Consider the following 19,635-nt stretch of genomic DNA (forward strand, 5'->3'; position numbering starts at 1 on the left):
TATATATTTAGTCCACCATAATATCTTAATATTAATTAGTAGTAATTTTTATTTGTGTAATATTAATAGGGTAGTATGTTGTGGGATTATTTATCTCTAACCTTAAGTGTTTAGATCTCGAAATGAATTAGAGAAAGAAAGAAAGGTAAAAGAAAAATTACAAATAGGAATATTTAAATTAATTAAAAAACAGAAAGTGAAAAAAAATTGTAAGTTATTTAATTGAATAATAAATTTTAAAGAAATTATAGAGTGATTCATTTGTAAAATTTATTTATTATTATTATTAACTTAAATTAATTAAATATATATTATTGTTTTACTATTATTTAATATATTTATATTATTTCTATTATTTTTAGTTTTATTATTTATTATTTTATAATTATAATTATCTTATTATTATTATTATTTTTAATTTTCATCAACAATTTCTTCTTCTTCTTATTATTTATATTTTTCTATTATTATATTTTATTTTGTATTATATTTTATTGATATAACTTAACCTATTATAAATAATATTTTTCTCAATAGGTTCTTACTTTTATTTAATTTTTTTTTAATTGTAGATACGTGAACAGTACTATCGTCATAAAATAATTCACGCATTTCTATCGGCTTACCTTCTCAACCGTAATTTTCATTTTGACTAAGACCACAATATTACATTATGGCACCTAATTTTGCTTTTGTCATAATCAAATTCTCGTAACTATGGCACCATTGATTTACATTCCAAAAGTAAATTCAATAAATAAAAAATATCAAAGACAGACTTTGTCCTATGCTGAAATTTTTGCCAAAACTTTTTTTTTCTTGCTTAATTACATGTTGTCAATATATAAAGTCTAAATTTTTTTTCTTGGCATAAAAGAAAAGTCTAAAATCAATGGTATGTGTGGAAAAAAAGAAAAAGTGGTAGGAATGGTGGAGATTGATAATTTTGATTTTAAGCTTTTACTCTGTAAGTTTCTACCTGTCTTAATCATTAGGACCACGTTTATTCCATATTCATAGCGAGAATAAATGTTATTAATATTTTGTTTTTATATTTCACCACATTATAAGTGGGGGAACTAAATTATAAATCAATTCAATTGAGCTTTCATGCTAACAATTTGTTATGCAATATATTTTAAGAAAAATAATGATAAAATTATAAATAATAATAATAATTATTATTATTATAATTAAAATAAACTATAGAAGAGAATGTGCATGTTTAATTTTGAAATTCGTTTTTGCTTTCACACTTAGCTACACCAATCTTGGAAAACCGAGTTTGTGATTGAATGAAAAGCGGAGTGGTGAAGTTTCAAAATCTGTTTTTTTCTGCTTTTTTAAGCAAACCTTCTCAATTCCATACCCATTTGAAGTCTCAAAACATGAAAGTCTTATTTGGATTTGTCATTGAATATGTAAAAATATATTTTAAAACTAAATCAATAAGTTTATTAAAATTCATTTTTCAATTTAAAATTTAAATTTAACTAATTTGTGTTTAGATTATTTTATGAAATCAGAAAAATTCAACACTTCCACCACAAAATATCACCATCCATACATATATTACCTAATGTTTCGGTATCCGGGTACTTTCATATTATTTAGAATTTGAGGTCAGAGGTAATTATTATACCATCATTTTTTTCATTATTTTAATTATCAGAAATGACATTAAACTTGGTGGATATTGAATAAGTTAAAACCTGAAGAATGATTTTTTTAGCGAAACAAAGATTTATAAAACAAAATTAAAATTAATAATATGAGCTTTTTATGTGATTCAACCTTTTATGTGAAAAAAATTAAATAATAAATAAAAATATTAAAAAGAATAAAAATAATCAAATGTATACACTAGAAATTATTTAATTCCATGAGATTGATGTTTGAGTTTGCTTAAATATAATGTACCAACAAAAAGAAGCAATACAAAAGAGAAAATGTATATTTAAGATTGTTATAAAATGAAAAATACTTTAAAAATAATTTTAAATAAAGATGAAGTCGGAATCATAATAGATTTTTTTGTAGAGAATCAGAGAGATATATTACCATGAAACATGAATTCAACTTATATATAAAAGATTAACATCACATTCAAAATAAAGATAATACTTATAGATCTTTTGAGAAATGATCACCATATAAATCAATAAAACATGAACTCAACTCACACGTAAGAAATTTACATCACTTTTTCAACTCAAAACCTAAAGATAATAGATTTATAAGTCTTACAATATTCAATTTTCTTACTTTTACTCAACATGATACTTAAACTCATAATTAAATTTTTAACAAAATAAAAATGTTCATACACATTCTCCATTTAAAAAGTTTAATACATATCACATATTTATACCTAGTCAATCTAAGAATAAGATTGAGACGAGTTTAAACAGTAACCGAGATGTCATTTAGGAGATGTTTTTTTATCATTAACAATTATATCTTCTCTTTGTAAATAACTTTTAATATAACTGGACTTGAGAGAATTTTTCTCGAGTCTTTGAAATCTTTTCTTACGTTGAGTTTTATCTTGAGTCATACACTACAAAAAATATTAATATTACCGACGGATTTTTACCGACGGATCAATATCCGTCGATATATCTTAATTTCCGACGGAATTACCGAAGGCTTGTGGCCGTCGGTAAGTGACATGCGTATTACCGACGGATTTACCGAAGGTTTTTGGCCGTCGGTAAAAAAAGCGGGATTTTCCCGCCCATTATTTCGTGGATGACATTACCGACGGATTTACCGAAGGTTTTTGGCCGTCGGTAAAAAGAGCGGGATTTTTCCCGCCCATTATTTCGTGGATGACATTACCGACGGATTTACCGAAGGCTTTTGGCCGTCGGTAAAAAATCAGAATTTTTCAAAACCAGTTCGCATCCAGTGCCAATATATGTGGGTAAACCAAGTATTTCTCCTCTCATTTCGTAAAGAAATCTCCACCTGCTCTCCACCGGCACTGCCATCCACTGCCGCTGCCTCCACCACCGTTGCCCTCCCCCACCGCTGCTCTCCACCACCGCTGCTTTCCACCGCTGCTCTCCATCATCGTTGCTCTCCACCGTCACTGCCCTCCCGCCGTTGCCCTCTCGCCGCTGCCCTCCCGCCGCTGCCCTCCACCACCGCTTCCCTCCACCACCGCTGTCCTGTACCACCGTTCTCTCCACCACCGCTGCCCTCTACCACCGTTCTTTCCACCACATTGAAACGATTAGAAACATTACAAATCTGAGAATTGCAGAAAAACTCTCCATGATTCACTATAATTTTAACTATTGAAAATAAATTGGTTGTTTGATACTTTGGAAACTAGTTTGTTACTCGCGTGATGCTGTTTTGGTGGTGGAGTTCGTGGAAATGGAAAAAAAAATTTACACAGCGATGAAGGAAGAGGAAGAAGATGAACCAGGTCGCGACATTTACCGACGGATTTACCGACGGCCAAAAGCCTTTGGTAATTACCGAAGGATTTACCGACGGCCAAAAGCCTTCGGTAATTACCGACGGCCAAAAATCCGTCGGTAAAGTTTACCGACAACGTTTTTACCGACGGTATTTTGGCCGTCGGTAAGCCGTCGGTAAATGCCAATTACCGACGGATTTTATACATTACCGACGAATTATGACCGTCGGTAATTTCAATCATTCTTGTAAGTGAGAAATCCATTTATTACTCTTTCATTTTTTTTTTCTTTTCTTTCATTTGAATTTTTGAATATATGTTATTATTTGTTTCTAGTTCTGAGTATATGTTCTTCTTTTATACTCTTAATAATTTTTCATACTTCTACAATGTTTTGAATTCAACCCGTTGTCAGTAACAAACTCTTAAAAGTTCTTACTTTATCTAATTGCTTGTGATGTTTCCTTTTTATTTTTATGTATTTCAGTGCTAGATGTAAAATCTCACTTATATAATCTTTATACATTATATCTGTGATAAAATGTTTAAGTTTCATATTATTTGATCCTAATTCATGAAAAGATAAAAGTAAGTTGATGTTTCTTCTAATAATCAAATATTCATAATTAAATATTCATCAACTCATATACATTTTTAATTCCGTAATTTTACATGTACAAACATTGTACGTAATGTTAAGAACACGTTTGAGATGGTTGTTTTAATTGGTGATTTGCTTTCCAAAAGTTCATCCATTGTTAAGCACTAAAATTAATACATTCATAATTAGTTGCATAAGTAAATAAAATAAAATATGCTAATCATACATGATGCTCATGTCTAAATAAAGTTGGAAGTAAAAAAAAAAATGAAGTGTTACGCCTACAGTAAAATTGTTGGTGTGTAAACTTAGCTTTGTTGGCTGTGCAAAATGTAGTGATTAAAAGAAATGGAGAGACTCCATGACACATTTCAGAATTCATAACATATGAAATCAGTGGGTGAAGTTGTTATTCTATTTCCACCTCTAAAATCTTATAATAAGAAAATTAATTGCAAAATAATAGACAGTAAAATAAATTGTCTTCACAAATATCCACAAATAAAATTAATAATAGACATAAAATGAGTACCTTTAAAATTATTTTTTATAAATGTTAAAAGGAGAAAATTTTAAGTTGATAAAAAATATAATTGTATTTTGAGTTGAATTCTAAATATTTTAAAATAAAATAAAATGATTTTACCTTTAATATTTTTAAAATCATATAGTCTCTTTAAAATCTTAAATAATTTGAGTTCATGCTAAGTTTTCTTTACTCTTTTTCTTTAGAACATTTATATCATTTTTTGTTTTCTTTCTTAGACTATAAATTAGGAGACAATTGAGATTATAATATACTTAACTCAAATAAAGATAATAATATTTTGGAGATAATTGTTTTATTTTAGTTTGTATGACTGATGCATGTGATGTTTGTCTCCATGTGAGTGCAGTATGACTTCTAATTAGAGCTGTGTATGTTAAGATTAAACTTTTTTTTAGTGTTGTTTAGATTATGTTTAAAGTGATTTCTAAGTAGTTATATGTATTACTCTTGTCGGGTAACTCGAATAAGTTAAGGGTTTTTAGGGTGTTGTATTTAGAGGACGAATATCTCTTCATAGAGAGCTTTAAGAACTGTGTTTAAGTTTGTTTGATTATGAAGAGTCTTTAGATGTTGAGTTTAGAAGACGAGTGTTTCTAAACAAAGAATTTTAAGGATTAATGTTTGATGTTGGATTTTTAGGGTTTCGAGTTTAGAAGACAATTATTTTTAAAGAGAGAGCTCTAAAAACTAGTATTTGGTTTAACGTGTGACATCATATTATAAAATGAATATTACAAGAAAATATAATATGTTGTTTAATTGTTTTCATGTGAGTTTATTCTTTTCTATGTGTATGTGTTTACAAGAGAATATGATCATTAACCCTGCTTAATAAATATCTATTATTTAATTCAACTTTCTATTTTGTTTTAAGAACACTCTGTTTAACCTTTTCCTTTGACTTAATTTGAAGTGCCTGTAAAGTTGATGATTTTGGATACCTATTCGTAGGAATAGTAAACATTGATGATTTTTTTTTTAAACTTTCGTTACGATAAATTTTAATTTTAATTTTTGGAAGATTCATAAACTTTAACGTAAAATAGAAGTTGGAAAATTGAGACACACTACTTTTCTTTCTTTGGAAATTTCTACCTGTAAGGATAAGAGTTAGGACCACATTTGTTCGATATTTATAGTGAGAATAAATATTAATAATGAAAGGTGAAGTTCCAAAGTCTCTGCTTTTTGTGGTTTCAGTGTCACACTTTATTGTCTTCCAATGTTTCTTTATTTATTTTCCTTCTTACAATTGTTTGATGTGCAATCCTCATGACACGTTTGCCTTGTTACAATTCAAAAACTCAGTAGTTGCTCTCAACTCTCCACCTTTTCTTCCTGTGAATGATCGTTGTTCCTCATATTTTTCAAAGACGAAATCTTGGAACAAGGTGACAGATTGTTGCGGGTGGGATGGAGTCACGTGCGACTCGAGATCAGGTCACGTGATTGGCCTCGACCTTTCATGCAGTCTTCTTAGAGGTGAGTTACTGGGTTCCAATAGTTCTATTTTCAGGCTAAGACACTCTGCAATTGGTGACCTTATCGACCTCACGCATCTAAATATATCATGTGTTGGGATTAGCGGTAATGTTCCTCCACAATCTCTCACTTGTCAAAATTAGAACATCTTCGTATCAGTAGCATCGACACATTTCCCACCAGAATTAGAATTGATGATTACACATGGAACAGACTCATTCACAACGCAACTAATTTACGAGAGATTTATTTAGAAAAAGTGAACATGTCTTCTGTCGGAGAGAGCTCTTTGTCATTGTTAACTAATCTGTCATCCTCTTTAGTTTCTCTCCATCTCTCAAACACCCAAATCCAAGGGAAATTGCCCTCTAACATCCTTCATTTACCCAATCTCCAAGAGATAGATTTGTCCCAAAATCAAAACCTCAGAGGTGAACTTCCAACGTCCAACTGGATAACTCCATTAAGAATCTTGTCTCTCTCTGAAACTGCTTTCTCAGGATACATTCCAGATTCCATAGCCCACTTTAAGTCTCTTCACACACTAGAACTTTCAGATTGCAATTTTGATGGATTTATTCCTCCATCATTGTTTAATCTTACTCAACTTTCTTTCTTAGATTTATCATATAATAAATTAGTTGGCCCCATTCCAACCCAAATCACCAAACTTTCTATATTATCGATCTTATCCTTGTCTGGTAACATGTTAACTGGACTAATTCCTTGCTGGTGTTACTCCTTGCCTTATTTATTCATCTTGGATCTTAGAGACAACCAGTTCACAGGGTCAATTGGTGAATTCTCAGCTACTTCTTTACGATATTTGTCTCTCTCTGATAACAAACTGCTAGGTAATTTTCCAAATTCAATATTTCAACTCCAAAATCTTACTTCTTTGGATTTGCAATCAACAGGTTTGAGTGGTACCGTGGACTTTCACCAATTTTCAAAGCTTAAAACTCTAAGTTTTTTGGATCTTTCTCATAATAGTTTGCTCTCACTAAAATTTGAAAATAATTTTGATTGTATCTTACCCAACCTTCAGTACTTACATTTATCTTCAAGTAAAGTAAGTAGTTTCCCAAAATTCATAGCACCAAACCTGGAAGTTTTAGATCTTTCTCATAACAGAATTCGTGGAAGCATTCCCAAATGGTTTCATGAGAACCTCTTGCGCTCCTGGAAGAACATTAGTTACATTGATTTAAGTTTCAACAAGTTGCGAGGTGATCTTCCGATTCCACCTAATGGCATTCGATTCTTTTCAGTCTCAAATAATCAGCTGAGTGGGGACATTTCTTCAGCATTGTGCAACGCTAGCACCCTTTCTATACTTAACTTGGCTTCCAACAACTTCTCAGGACTTATTCCACAGTGCTTGGCAACATTTCATTCTCTTCGGGCGTTGGATTTGCAAGACAACAACCTTTACGGTAGCATACCTGATAACTTTTCTAAAGGAAATTCCTTTGAGACTCTAAAGTTGAATGGAAATCAGTTGAAGGGACCATTACCACGATCTTTGGCTCATTGCACAAAACTCGAAGTTTTGGATCTTGAAAACAATAACATATATATGTTCCCCTATTGCTTAGAAACTTTGCCAAATTTAAGGGTACTCAGTTTACGGTCAAACAAATTTCATGGCGTCATCTCTTCTTTCGGCACCGAACTTCCATTTCCCAGATTGAGGAATTTTGACATCTCCCATAACTATTTTACTGGACCCTTGCCAGCATCATACATCCAGAACTTTCAAGGAATGATGAATGCGATTAAAAACCAAACTGGTTTGAAATATCTCGGTAACCATTCTGCATATAGTGATTCAATAGTGATTATAATGAAAGGGTCATACATGGAACTCACAAGGATACTGACTGTTTTCACAACCATTGATTTATCAAATAACATGTTTGAAGGAGAAATTCCAACAGTCATTGGAGAGTTGCATTCTCTGAAAGGGCTTAACCTTTCACACAATAGAATCACTGGTATCATTCCATTATCAATGGGTAATTTAAGCAATTTGGAATGGTTGGACCTCTCATGGAACCAGTTGAAGGGTGAGATTCCCATGGCTTTGACAAATTTGAATTTTTTGGCAGTCTTGAACCTTTCACAAAATCAGTTTGAGGGGATGATACCTAAAGGTGGACAATTTAACACATTTGAAAACGATTCCTATGTTGGAAATCTAATGTTGTGTGGAATCCCTTTGTCAAAATCCTGCAAAGAGGATAAAGAAAAGTCACCATATTCAACACTTGACAAAGAAGAATCCGGATTTGGGTGGAAATCCGTTATAGTGGGATATGCATGTGGGATGATCTTTGGAATAATATTGGGTTGTAATATATTCTTCCTTGGAAAACCTCAAATGCTTACAAGACTTGTTGAAACATGTTTCAATGTGAGACTGATCTAATAAAAACAAGAGAAACCTTACAAATGGTTGGATGATGAATTAGTACACTTTTAGTTTAATATGGTTATTTTTTATGTGCCTTTTATGTAGTTTTAATTTCTACTTTCTCTATCTTATGCTATCAATTTCATGTTATGCTTAACATGTTGTAAGATGTCAAACCTTCATAAGGTAAATTCTAATATTCAATCTTCAATAAACACAAAATTAATCTTATATTAGCTGGATGCGTATAGCCTATAGATTAACACAATTAAATGCAAAATTGTCTTATTGTATTTTAAATTTGATAGGCTCAAATTGTGTCCGTCAATGTAAATGATGTACGAAGGAGTGAACATGACAGTTTTGTTGACCAAAAAAAATTTAGAAGTTAACGACTGATAAATTAAATATTTATCAATAAATTTTTAATTTATAAGTTTTAAGTATATAAACTAGTTCATTAGTTTAAAAGTGTTTAGTAGATATGTTTGATAAGCTAGTTAATAATATACAATTATACAAAAGATAATCTAAAAAAGTTTATATTTTTAAATAAAATTATAGTATTATATTAAACAATAATTAAAAAGAAATAATGTGGTATCTCACATAGAAATTGAGAAATTGGTGAAGAGATGTTTTTGTCTCATTAAAATTGAAAATAGATATTAATAAATAAAAGTATATTAAATATAGAAAATATAAGAGATAATAATATAAAAAAATAAATATAAATGGAATAAAATAAATTATAAATTAAAATTTTAATATATTTGATTAAATATTATTTTGCTAGTCAAACTACTTTTTAATGCACTAAAACGTATTTTATGTTACTAGTTAAAAAAATACATGTAAAATACCTAAAACGAAAATTTATACCACGTCAATAGGTTTTATTTTTTTAACAAGTGTCCTTATATAACACAAAAAGTAAAGAGCTTTTTATCAATAATCAATAAATTTCTATGATGCTCTTTTAGTGAAATAGTCAATATTATTAAGCATACTTTATTGTTAATTTTGAAATATAAAAATATATTAAAAATAATTTTTCTTTTGTTATTCTCTATTTTTATTATCTATCTATCTATATATATATATATATATATATATATATATATATATATATATATATATATATATATATATATTCATAAAAACAGAAAAAAAAACAACAAAAACAATGTAATACTTTTCTGACAGCATGCCTTATTTGTTTATGATTGTTTTATGTTGTGGATATTATAAACTGTCCATTGACAGAAAACTATATTATTATAAATGCTGTTGAATAGGAAAAAAAAAAATTCAAAATAGGATTGAGAAAGGAGAACTTTTTCAGTAGAATTATTTTTCAAAGAAAGAGCAACACTGTAATTTTGTTTTTTTCCTTGTGAGAGGGATTCAGTGACTTGGAATTTGCCCTTCTTTTCACTATATTATGTTCACAGTTGATGAGTAGTCTCGATATCAATTGATTGGTGATAAGCCACGTAGGATCTGGGATATGGAATACTAATAATATGTAGTAATCCAAGTTGGATTTGTTAATACAGTTGGCTGGAAAGTCTGCAGAAGATTCCACTTGGGAGAATGAAATTGTGCTTAGGAGTCCATCATTGACACCACAATTAGCAACAATCATTTGTAGACACTAGGAATGAAATAAAATAAAAAAGATAGAAAAAAAGTGTTGAAATAATCACTTTGAAGTCACAGAAATAGTAATGCTCTTTCTTTGAAATTGGATCCCATCTAATAATAAAAATGTAGGTAATGTCAGTTTGTTGTGGACTGTGTAGAAAGAAATTATCTTCTTGAACCAAACTTGAAACCAAATATATTTTTGTTGCATAGAACGTGTGCACTTGTATTATTAATTTCACTCTGGTTCAACAGGAGTTTGCGAAATGGCCTCTGCTGATAATGATGGCCGCAGGAGAAGGTATAAACCAGGCCCTAAAAATGGTATCAATGATATGGGAAGAAGCCAAGAACCTTTCTCAAACCTGCAAATTGGATTAGCGTTAAAATATGTGCTACATTCTCTTTTATTCACTCCGTTCCACAATAACTGCAGTTTAAGGTTTTCGCGCACAGGTTATTTTTAATCAAAATTGGTAATCAAAACATCATTGTGTCGACTCTAATCCCAACTAGGTTGACACTTCTCACACAGATGTACCACTTTTTGAAATAACTTTACTAAAATAGTCTCACTTTTTCAATAAATAAATTGCTCTGAATGAGAAAAAAAAAAGAGTAATTAATTTGAGGATTAACTAGGAAGAGAAAGAATTAATACTTCATTGGAATGTGAGAGCATCAATCAATTTGAAATTTTTTTTACATGACTAAAACCGCAGTTATCATTGAACGGAGGAAGTATATAACTAGGCCAAGGAACTGAATGTAAAAATTGAACTAAGAACTTATATGGCAAGTAATTTACCATTTTCGTGCTGTCATGTCGTTGTAAACCCAGAATGGTGCAAATGTGGAAAGTACAATAAAATCAATGGAGGTAATATGAATCTGCAATATGAAAAGTCAACCTTAGCACCTAACATTTCCAATTTAATGGAAAATGGACAGTGTAAATCATGAACATGAAGTCTAAGAACTGCATTCTAATGTTGTCATGAACTTGGCCTAGTAGACCAGCAATTGTTGAATTTAGATTAGCATTTCATTTAGCAAAGATCACGATAACAAGATTGAAAAAGTCTATGACACTGCTAATGCTTATATAATAAACACAATGAATAGTCATGCCAACTTGTTGAAATGCTGAGTATGAACTTACAAATTTGCTTTCCCTGAAGTACTGGTAAAATTCTTTCCACACATCTTGTCCAGCTAAACCAGCATAAATTATGATGGCTACCCCTGCAACAAGTGATATCTGATGTGCAAGTACGATAAGTTACATCCTTCAATAAAATAAATTAAAAAGAGACTGCTGAGATTATAATATACATTTGTCCATAGGGCTATTCCCATGGATCTTTCATAATAGGGGCATGCTGACAAGCATGTCTAGGAAGAAAGTTTCTCAATGAGGATTAATAGAGAGCCTACTGAAAACAATTCCAAACCATCATGGTTGTTAAGTTTCATCATGATTATTGGTCACGTAAGTTTAAGAATGAAACGAATGGGAAGAGGAATCCAAAAAGTTAAAAATAGATTGATTCCAAACAAAAATAAGACCAAAAGCAGTTGAATATGAAAACCTTCCAAATATTTTTCTTTCACTGCACCAATGTACGCAGCAGGCTGTGTTTGTTAATGACATACAACTATGATGTTTTTATATAAAACACTGAGGCAACCTCTGCAATGGCATTTTTTAATCATTTTATAACTCAAATGTACACTGCATTTTAAGTGTTTCGCCAAAGATAAACATGAGATTGCAAATGGGGTGTTTTTTCTTATGATCATGCAAAGTCACCTAACTATGGAATCATTGTTCGGAATACTATAATTTCACTTGAACAACATTGCAAGATGAGGTTGAGATGAGCATTACCAATGCAGTTACTTTTGATTCCAGAAAATTCAAGGGCCACGTTTTAAGCTGAATTTCTTCAACAGGAGGTGCTGGCGGTTTCCAAAGTACAAAATAAGGAAGAAGTGCATATGCACCTCCAAAACATGAAAGTATGAGGAAGGGCCATACAGGAATACTGTTTTTTGAGCTGTAGAACAACAGATGGAAGATATGAAATCAGCTTCAGGTATTGTCAAATAGGACATATACATAAGAAAACATAAAATTATTGTATTTAAAATTCGTGTTCTAAGTCAAATGACACCGAATAGTACGATACATGAATGATTTGGTACAACGTGGTGCTTACTGATATTAATCACATAATTAGTACAACATCATGATCAACTCCTAGAACTATAAATTTTCATAACACATCTCAACTAAAAGGTAGAGGTTTATGAGTGGCTTGAAATCTGATAAAAGAAACATATTATATATGTTGGACAAATATACATAGCAAAGGGAAGTACCTTCTTCCTGTAGGAAGCAAGAGCATGCTATATACCAATGGCCACAAGCCCATTATATACCACAATGATACTAACACTTCATTCATTCTGAAACCATCATCCCCTTGCAGATTCAGGAGCTTTTTCAGGAAATATGAATCCCTTGACTGAATGAAAGAAAAATCTCACAGTTAAGACAAAAGGAAAGGAAAAATAAAAGCATAGGAAGATAAAAACTGCAAAGGCTACTTTCTGTGATGAATCCGAGACTCTTGAATCAATATATGAGTCTCTCACTGAACTGCAGGGTCAATACACAAATTTAAGGCTGTAAAAGAATAAAAGTTTAATACAGTAATTGTAATTTCACAAAAATGAGGAGGTGCAACTATCTATCTTCCTTAAAATGACTCTGGGTTCGCCATAGACTACTTTTGTGCTCTTATAAGAGGACCAAAGAGTATATTGAATCCTCAAATATCTTACACAGTATATTGATTTCCCATTTTAGTCCATGAGGGACTCTAACATTGTTTAATCTCAGCTCAATGAGCCTTATTTTTGCAAAGATTCTATTAAAAATCCTCTTGTGGATAATAACTATAACTTTGATTCTCAAATAATATTAGAAGGTTTTGTTGTTGTGGTGGAGATTATATTTCCTCTATAATTATTTTTTATTCTCAAATGAACTGATATAAACAAATCACAAGTAATACACATTCGAATATCCAATCGTTTTCCATCCCTATGGAGATCGAATTTTATATGATGATTAGCACATTTCAAATTGGAAAGAACAGAAAGAACATACAGGGGTCTGGTTTGGGGTGAGAAAGAAGACATAGTAGATGAGTGCTGCCCAGAGGAGAAAGAGCAAAAAGGAGGTTGTCCAGTCTCTTCCATCATTCCCACCAAATTCGCTCTCTTTCTTCAAGCTATGGCAGATTTGGAAACCACTCTTTTTCTGAAACGGAACGAACAGAGTTTTGATTCTTGCTCTCACACCGAGTGGTTTTGGCGTTGGTGAAACTCTGAAAGGAGGAAAATTGTTGTGAGGCTGAAGTGAAGCTCTGAAACTTGTCTTCTTGGTGAGAGTGGGAAAGTTGGGAGAGAAGAAAATGGATTGAGCCAACAACATGTTGTCTTATGGCTAACCCGATGACCATGTATATTTTAGTGCTCTCATATTCGTATCTCTTGCCCCCTCTCACTAGCTATATAGAAAGAGACAGGAATATTATATAATAATAATTATTATTATTATTATTATAACAAGAATAATAAGAATAGTAATAATAATAATATAAAACTGAGAAGATGATTTGCGTGCACGTGGTCTTTTCATGTTCAAATTCTCGAAATTAAAATTTAATGTAATGTAATATAAAAAAACTAGTTGTGATGAAAAAAAAAGTCATTCAACAATAAAAATAAAATTTTTGTAACTAAATGTTTTAAAAATAGAGTATATTCTTTATAGTTTATTTTATTTATAATTCTTTTTATCTTAAAATGTTGCATACTATTACATATTATTAGGACTCCAAATCTAGTAGGAACGGTGGACATAGATGATTTTGAATTTTTTTTGTAAACTTTTCTTGCAATACTTTCTTTTGTTTAATATATATATATATATATATATATATATATATATATATATATATATATATATATATATATATATTTGTATTTCTGAAAGTTCATAAACCTTAACGTAAGTTGGAAAATTATCACAGTACTTTTATTTATTTCATCCAAAGTTTTTACCTGTAACGACAAGAATTTGGATCCCATTTATTCGATATTCATAGTGAGTATAAGTATTATTAATATTTTTGTTTTCAGGATCTGAGCTTCTAATTGAATAAAGAGCTGAAAGGCAAAGTTCCAAAGTCTATTTTTTGTGCTTTCTCAAGAAACTTTCTACATTCCATACATACTGCCTTGTTGAAGTTTCATGGCTTATTTCCCTCCTCATCTTATTTCTCGTCCTTTAGAATATTTGATTTTTATTTTTGATTCTTAAAAAGACGTATTTCTTTCTCCTTCGTCAACTCTTTAATATTGAAAATGGAAATTATTTTCTCTACTGGTCAAGAATATAAAAATTATATCAGTATTAATTTTAAAAAATAATTAAATATATATGATATGATGCTCTAAGAATTAAAGTCTTGTATAATGATTAAGATAATATAAAATAATTATTCTATTCTATTTTCGTTAATCATTTACTCTGACAAGACTATTATTATTTAAATTTGTGCTTAAAACAAATTTAATACTTTCATAATTTTAACAAATTTTTTAACTTTCCATTTGCACAAATTTACAGAATTCAACTTTTTTTTCTTTTTCCCTGCTTCTCAAATAGTATATATATATATATATATATATATATATATATATATATATATATATATATATATATATATATATATATATATATATTTAAATTAGCTTATGTATTTCGTTCTTATTTTTTTAAAGAAAAATCTTAAATAAATCCTTTTATTTTTATATGTCTTAATTTTGTCTCTATTTTAAAAATTGTTAATAATTTGATGCTCTATGAGTTGAAAATGGCGGCTGGTGACACTGCTACGCCATAGATGAACTTTAATATAAAAGCATAATAAAATTTGATAACAATTCAATATCTTTTTTCCAGTAACTAAACAATTTATTTTTGGACTAAAATTATTTAAATTTGGAAAATTGGAGAACCAATCTTATTAAAGCTTTATGCTTTGATATGTGTTCGAAAGTCAATAGTTTACTATGTCACGTGTTGTTATCTGAATGTTTGTATTTATGTTGGCATGTTTATATTTGAAAATTATTATAAAAGATATTTTGAAATCAAAATTATGAAAGATTCGACTATTCAAGAAGTAATTGATGGGTATTAAACGTCATTACACATTTTTTTAACTGAAATATAGATTTCAGAACCAGCTTTGGATTAAGATAAACTCAATTTATTATAATTATATTTTATTTTAAATTGATAAGTGTCAGAGTTAATTTCTTAATAAATTGATTGTTTGCTATTCACATCCACTTGATATGAGAATAATGCGTAATCATGTTATAACATGATTGAGTGGTTAAACCGTTTCATTCAAAATCATATGATACATTTTATAATCACTTTATTTAGAAATTAATCATAATATAAAAAAAAAAATAGAATGTGTTAAAGGTCCCATAATGTACACAATACTCTGTAACAATACATATGCTAAAAAAAGTTTAATAAGAATGATAAGTGAAGGAGTAGGCATGGGCCGCTACTCCCTGCACCCCATTAATTTATAAAAGACTATTATGCTCTTATGAATGTATAATATATTATCTTTTTTGTCTTCTCATTCTTCCTTTCCAATGTTGTAACCTTTCTCTCCTCACTTTGCTCATTCTTATTCCATCTTTTCTATTCTCTTCTCCACCATCTACATGTCCATCTCCTGTTCACCATCAAAGTCATGCAACATCAGATTAAAACAGGGAGGGAGGGAGGAAGAAGCACCCGTAGGCAGGGTATTCTTGCTTCGAGAAAGCCCATTATATTTTTGTGTGTTTGGGTTATGGCCCAAGCCCATGATTCTTTTTTTATCAAAACCTATTTTGCTAAATAAACCAAAGAATACAAAAGTTAAGCGAAACAAAAGAAAAAGAAAAAACACGCGCGGTGTGACATGTTTGAAGAGCTTAGCTCCACATACTAATATTATTATTATTATTTGATTTTGTTTTATCAATGGCCACTCTTCCTTACCGCACTCTTCATCCTCTATCTTCTTCTCTCAGTCCTTCTTCCACTTTGGTTCACCTTTGTTCATGCTCTTCCACACCTTCTCGTTCTCTTCTCCAATTCCCCTCCAATCTCAGACGCAAAGCCACCAAGAAGCCCAGACTGTTTTTGATCGTTCACCCCATTTTTCTCTTTAACGGCGTCGCCACCACTTTCTATTTTGACACCCAAACAGTCATCGTTACTGTTAGTGTTTTGGCCGCCATTGCTCTTTCTCTCTTCCTTGGCCTCAAGGTTCTCCCTTTTCATTCTTTTAACTATGGGCTTCTCTCACTTTACATAAAAACGAAAACTTTTTTATTTTCCTTTTTATATGTAATGTTAGACTTACTATTTCACCATAAGACCCACGTGCATTTAGTGTTTATGTATTCACTTATCTAATATTTCGGAAATGTGTTCACTTTAGCATATCATGCTTCCAATTTTGCTAATTATTTCTTTTTATTGATGATGTTTCTTGTCTTTAATTAAGATTGTTACTTCTGCCTTGTGCTTACTTTCTGCTGCTTCAATTTTGGTTATGGAAAATTGTGGAGTGGGGATGATAAATGTGATAAGTGATCTGAAAGAAAAGCAATGTGGAAGTGAGTTATAAGAGAAAATTAATTTACACTTATAATTATCTTCTGAAATTTGTGGGTTTTGATTTCATAAAGTGATAAACATTTTTTTTAGAGTGGTGGTGGTGTTGGTGAATGTTGGCAGCCTACCTCATTCAGAAGTGTAATATAGTATGCATATGCATAACTGCATCAACATTTGCTCACGGAAGTGTGTGCTACTTTTTAACAGTAACATTATGGGTTAAATTAAAGTTGATACTTCTGTTTGTTAATGAGTGATGGGGTTTTGCAGGGTGATCCGGTGCCTTGTGAGCGATGTGGTGGCAATGGTAATTATCTTTCTGCATTTGAACTTAAACATTGTTGTGCTTTAGTGTTGAATTTTAGGGAATTATTGAGGCTTGAATCGTGATGGTAACAATACGAGGAACATTTTAGATATTGGTGACGAGGATATCATTATTCATGTGTTTAGGACATTGACTTGAATCATTGTAGTTGGGGAATAATGATTGTTTTGAATAAGGATACTTGGGGTCTGCTTGATTGAGCAAGTGAGAAAGTGAAGAATAGAAACAGTTTTGGACTAAAGTTATTGGTCAGAGTTGAAAGGAGATTGTTTTATTTCCCACTCTTTGTGGTGTTTCTATCATACCAGTCAAAGGTGTAGTGCTTTTCATGTGAAAATCTTCACCTCTTATTTTCAACCTATTCAACCAAGCTGTCATTTAGGACCAATTGGTTCTAGTTTCAAAAAATATTCCCAGCAGCAACACGCCTGATTGTTGTATTTGCATAAAGGGAGTGGCTGACATGTGCTTTGTGAAAGTTTTTGGATCAGGGTAATCTTTAGAAGTTAGTGGGTAACATATGATCTTTTAATTTTTTGGCTTGATGACTGATGTTGTGTTTTTCAGCCACTACAATGTATGATACAGAATATAAAGCTTCCACCAATTGTTTTTGCATTAAGATTGCGCTTGTATTATCCCAATAACTTCAAAATTTTCTCCTTACCCCTTTTCAATAATTATATCACTATGAATGGAGATGTATTCTATGGCAATAGTTCATTTGGATTGGATAAAGAAAGTGTTGTAGTACCTATTTTAGTGATGGTTATGAATGAGAATTCTACTTTCTAATGTCATTGCCCCTCTCACTATTGTGATTCCTGTAAGTGTGCATTGACCTGCGTTTTTACATTGCATGTGTGAAATAAATGGGAACTTGTTTCAGTATCGTTGACAGAAGATACTATTTTGAATGCCGTTGCTGACAAACAGGTGGGACAAAATGCGTGTTTTGTGACTATGGCAAGATGAAGCAAGATATGGGGTTAATTAACTGTAAAGTATGCAAGGGTTCAGGTATATCTCTCTGTTATCATATGTGTAAAACAAATTATAATGATTGCATTTTCTTACCTGAATATTTTGGGTGCATTTCCTTTCCTTTACCACTTTTAAGGAATTGTTTGATCTGTTACGTGAAAATCAATATATTGTATTTCCTCAAGGGAAAAAAAGAGATTATACTATTTTTTCCATGTTCAACCATGGCTTATTTACTGTCTTCACTGTTCTTTTTGTTTATGCATGTGTTTCCACTCTATAGGATTGATTTTCTGCAAGAAATGTGGAGGTTCAGGCTATTCCCGTCGGCTATGAGCTGTGAAATTCCTCCTATATGTTAAGACCATCTGTTCTGAGATATGTAAGATGTTGTAACAATTTTACTTCATAGTGTCTTTTTCTCTGTGAATCATTTTAATAAAGTTATTCTGAAGTCCTCTTAGCTAATTGGTTTTTCCATAAAAATTAGTCCAATTTTGGTAATAGTGTTTAATATGGTTTCTTCTTGAAAATATAAGTTAGGTAAAAACATGTTTAGAAAAAATAAACTTAAAAAAAAGTTAACAAACATAGTTTTTGGTTTAAAAAAAAAAGCATATTTGACTTGTTTTCGTATATCATATTTTGATCTCGTCTATAGTTTTAAAACATTTTTGTTAAGTATTATCATCGAACACAGTTAAGTTTAATAATACTTTATTATGTTTAGTGATTATTATCATCAAGTGAACACTTAAAGTTATGTTTAATAATACTTTATTATGTCTTAGTGATTACTATTTTTTGAGTTTTTTTCTTTTAGAAATTCTCCATGGAAATATTTACTAAAATTAAAAAAAAAGTTGTCAATGATTAAAAATCACGACAAATATTAATTGTAAATAAGAACTTATTAATCCATTTATTTTGATTAATATATTATTAGATGAGTTCTAAAAATAATATATATGATAAAAGGCTAGGGTTTGATTCAATTTTTATTTTTTTATTAATAGAAAGTTATTCACAAAAAATATCATTAAATTATTAAAGAAACTATCTAAAATTTATCTCAAATTAATATACATAGATGAAAATAAGCCAATTTTTTTTATAAATGAAAAATTTTAAAATATAAAAGAAAAAACATATTAGACTTTGCATTTAAACTTAATTTAAAAAATTGGAGTCCACATTTTTTGTCTCATTAATTTCTTATACATATTAATGTTATCAATAATAGTTTTACTTTTTCTTATGCAAATTCCTATTAGCAACTATAGTGTGGCTTCAAAATTATTACAGATAGAAATAAGAAATTATAGTGGTAAGAATCATAGCAGCAGCTCTACGGCTGAAAGAAAAGCCCAACGAGATAGAAGAAATCCTCAGGACTAAAGGACATGTCAAGATTTCTCCTAC

At 30.3% G+C, this 19,635-nt stretch overlaps 3 protein-coding genes across 4 annotated transcripts; 2 read left to right on the forward strand and 1 right to left on the reverse strand.

The window, feature by feature from the left end:
- The first annotated feature begins 5,840 nt into the window (after positions 1–5,840).
- On the forward strand, positions 5,841–8,685 carry LOC108323540 (receptor-like protein 7). Its single transcript, XM_052880487.1, is given in 2 exon segments — positions 5,841–6,177; positions 6,180–8,685. Coding segments are annotated over 2 exon segments (2,652 nt in total). The 3' UTR covers positions 8,495–8,685.
- A 1,275-nt stretch (positions 8,686–9,960) lies between these two features.
- On the reverse strand, positions 9,961–13,692 carry LOC108323541 (uncharacterized). The gene is made up of 6 exons (XM_017556023.2): positions 13,305–13,692; positions 12,512–12,657; positions 12,018–12,186; positions 11,289–11,387; positions 10,935–11,017; positions 9,961–10,491 (listed from the first exon to the last, which is right to left on the reverse strand). The coding sequence occupies exons 1-6, from the start codon at positions 13,629–13,631 to the stop codon at positions 10,365–10,367; spliced, it is 951 nt and encodes a 316-aa protein (XP_017411512.1). The 5' UTR covers positions 13,632–13,692; the 3' UTR covers positions 9,961–10,364.
- Positions 13,693–16,227: 2,535 nt separating this feature from the next.
- On the forward strand, positions 16,228–18,681 carry LOC108323542 (protein BUNDLE SHEATH DEFECTIVE 2, chloroplastic). 2 transcript variants are annotated; one of them, XM_017556025.2, is made up of 4 exons: positions 16,233–16,547; positions 17,172–17,208; positions 18,166–18,249; positions 18,497–18,681. In XM_017556025.2, exons 1-4 carry the CDS (start codon positions 16,260–16,262, stop codon positions 18,547–18,549), a joined length of 462 nt encoding a protein of 153 aa, XP_017411514.1. In that variant the 5' UTR covers positions 16,233–16,259; the 3' UTR covers positions 18,550–18,681. The 2 variants fall into 2 exon arrangements, with proteins under 2 accessions (XP_017411515.1, XP_017411514.1); XM_017556026.2 differs by lacking the exon at positions 18,497–18,681 and having other exon boundaries at positions 16,228–16,547; positions 18,119–18,250.
- The last annotated feature ends 954 nt before the right edge of the window (positions 18,682–19,635 follow it).

Source organism: Vigna angularis, chromosome 7 (assembly GCF_016808095.1).
Source record: "Vigna angularis cultivar LongXiaoDou No.4 chromosome 7, ASM1680809v1, whole genome shotgun sequence".
Lineage (NCBI taxonomy): Eukaryota > Viridiplantae > Streptophyta > Magnoliopsida > Fabales > Fabaceae > Vigna > Vigna angularis.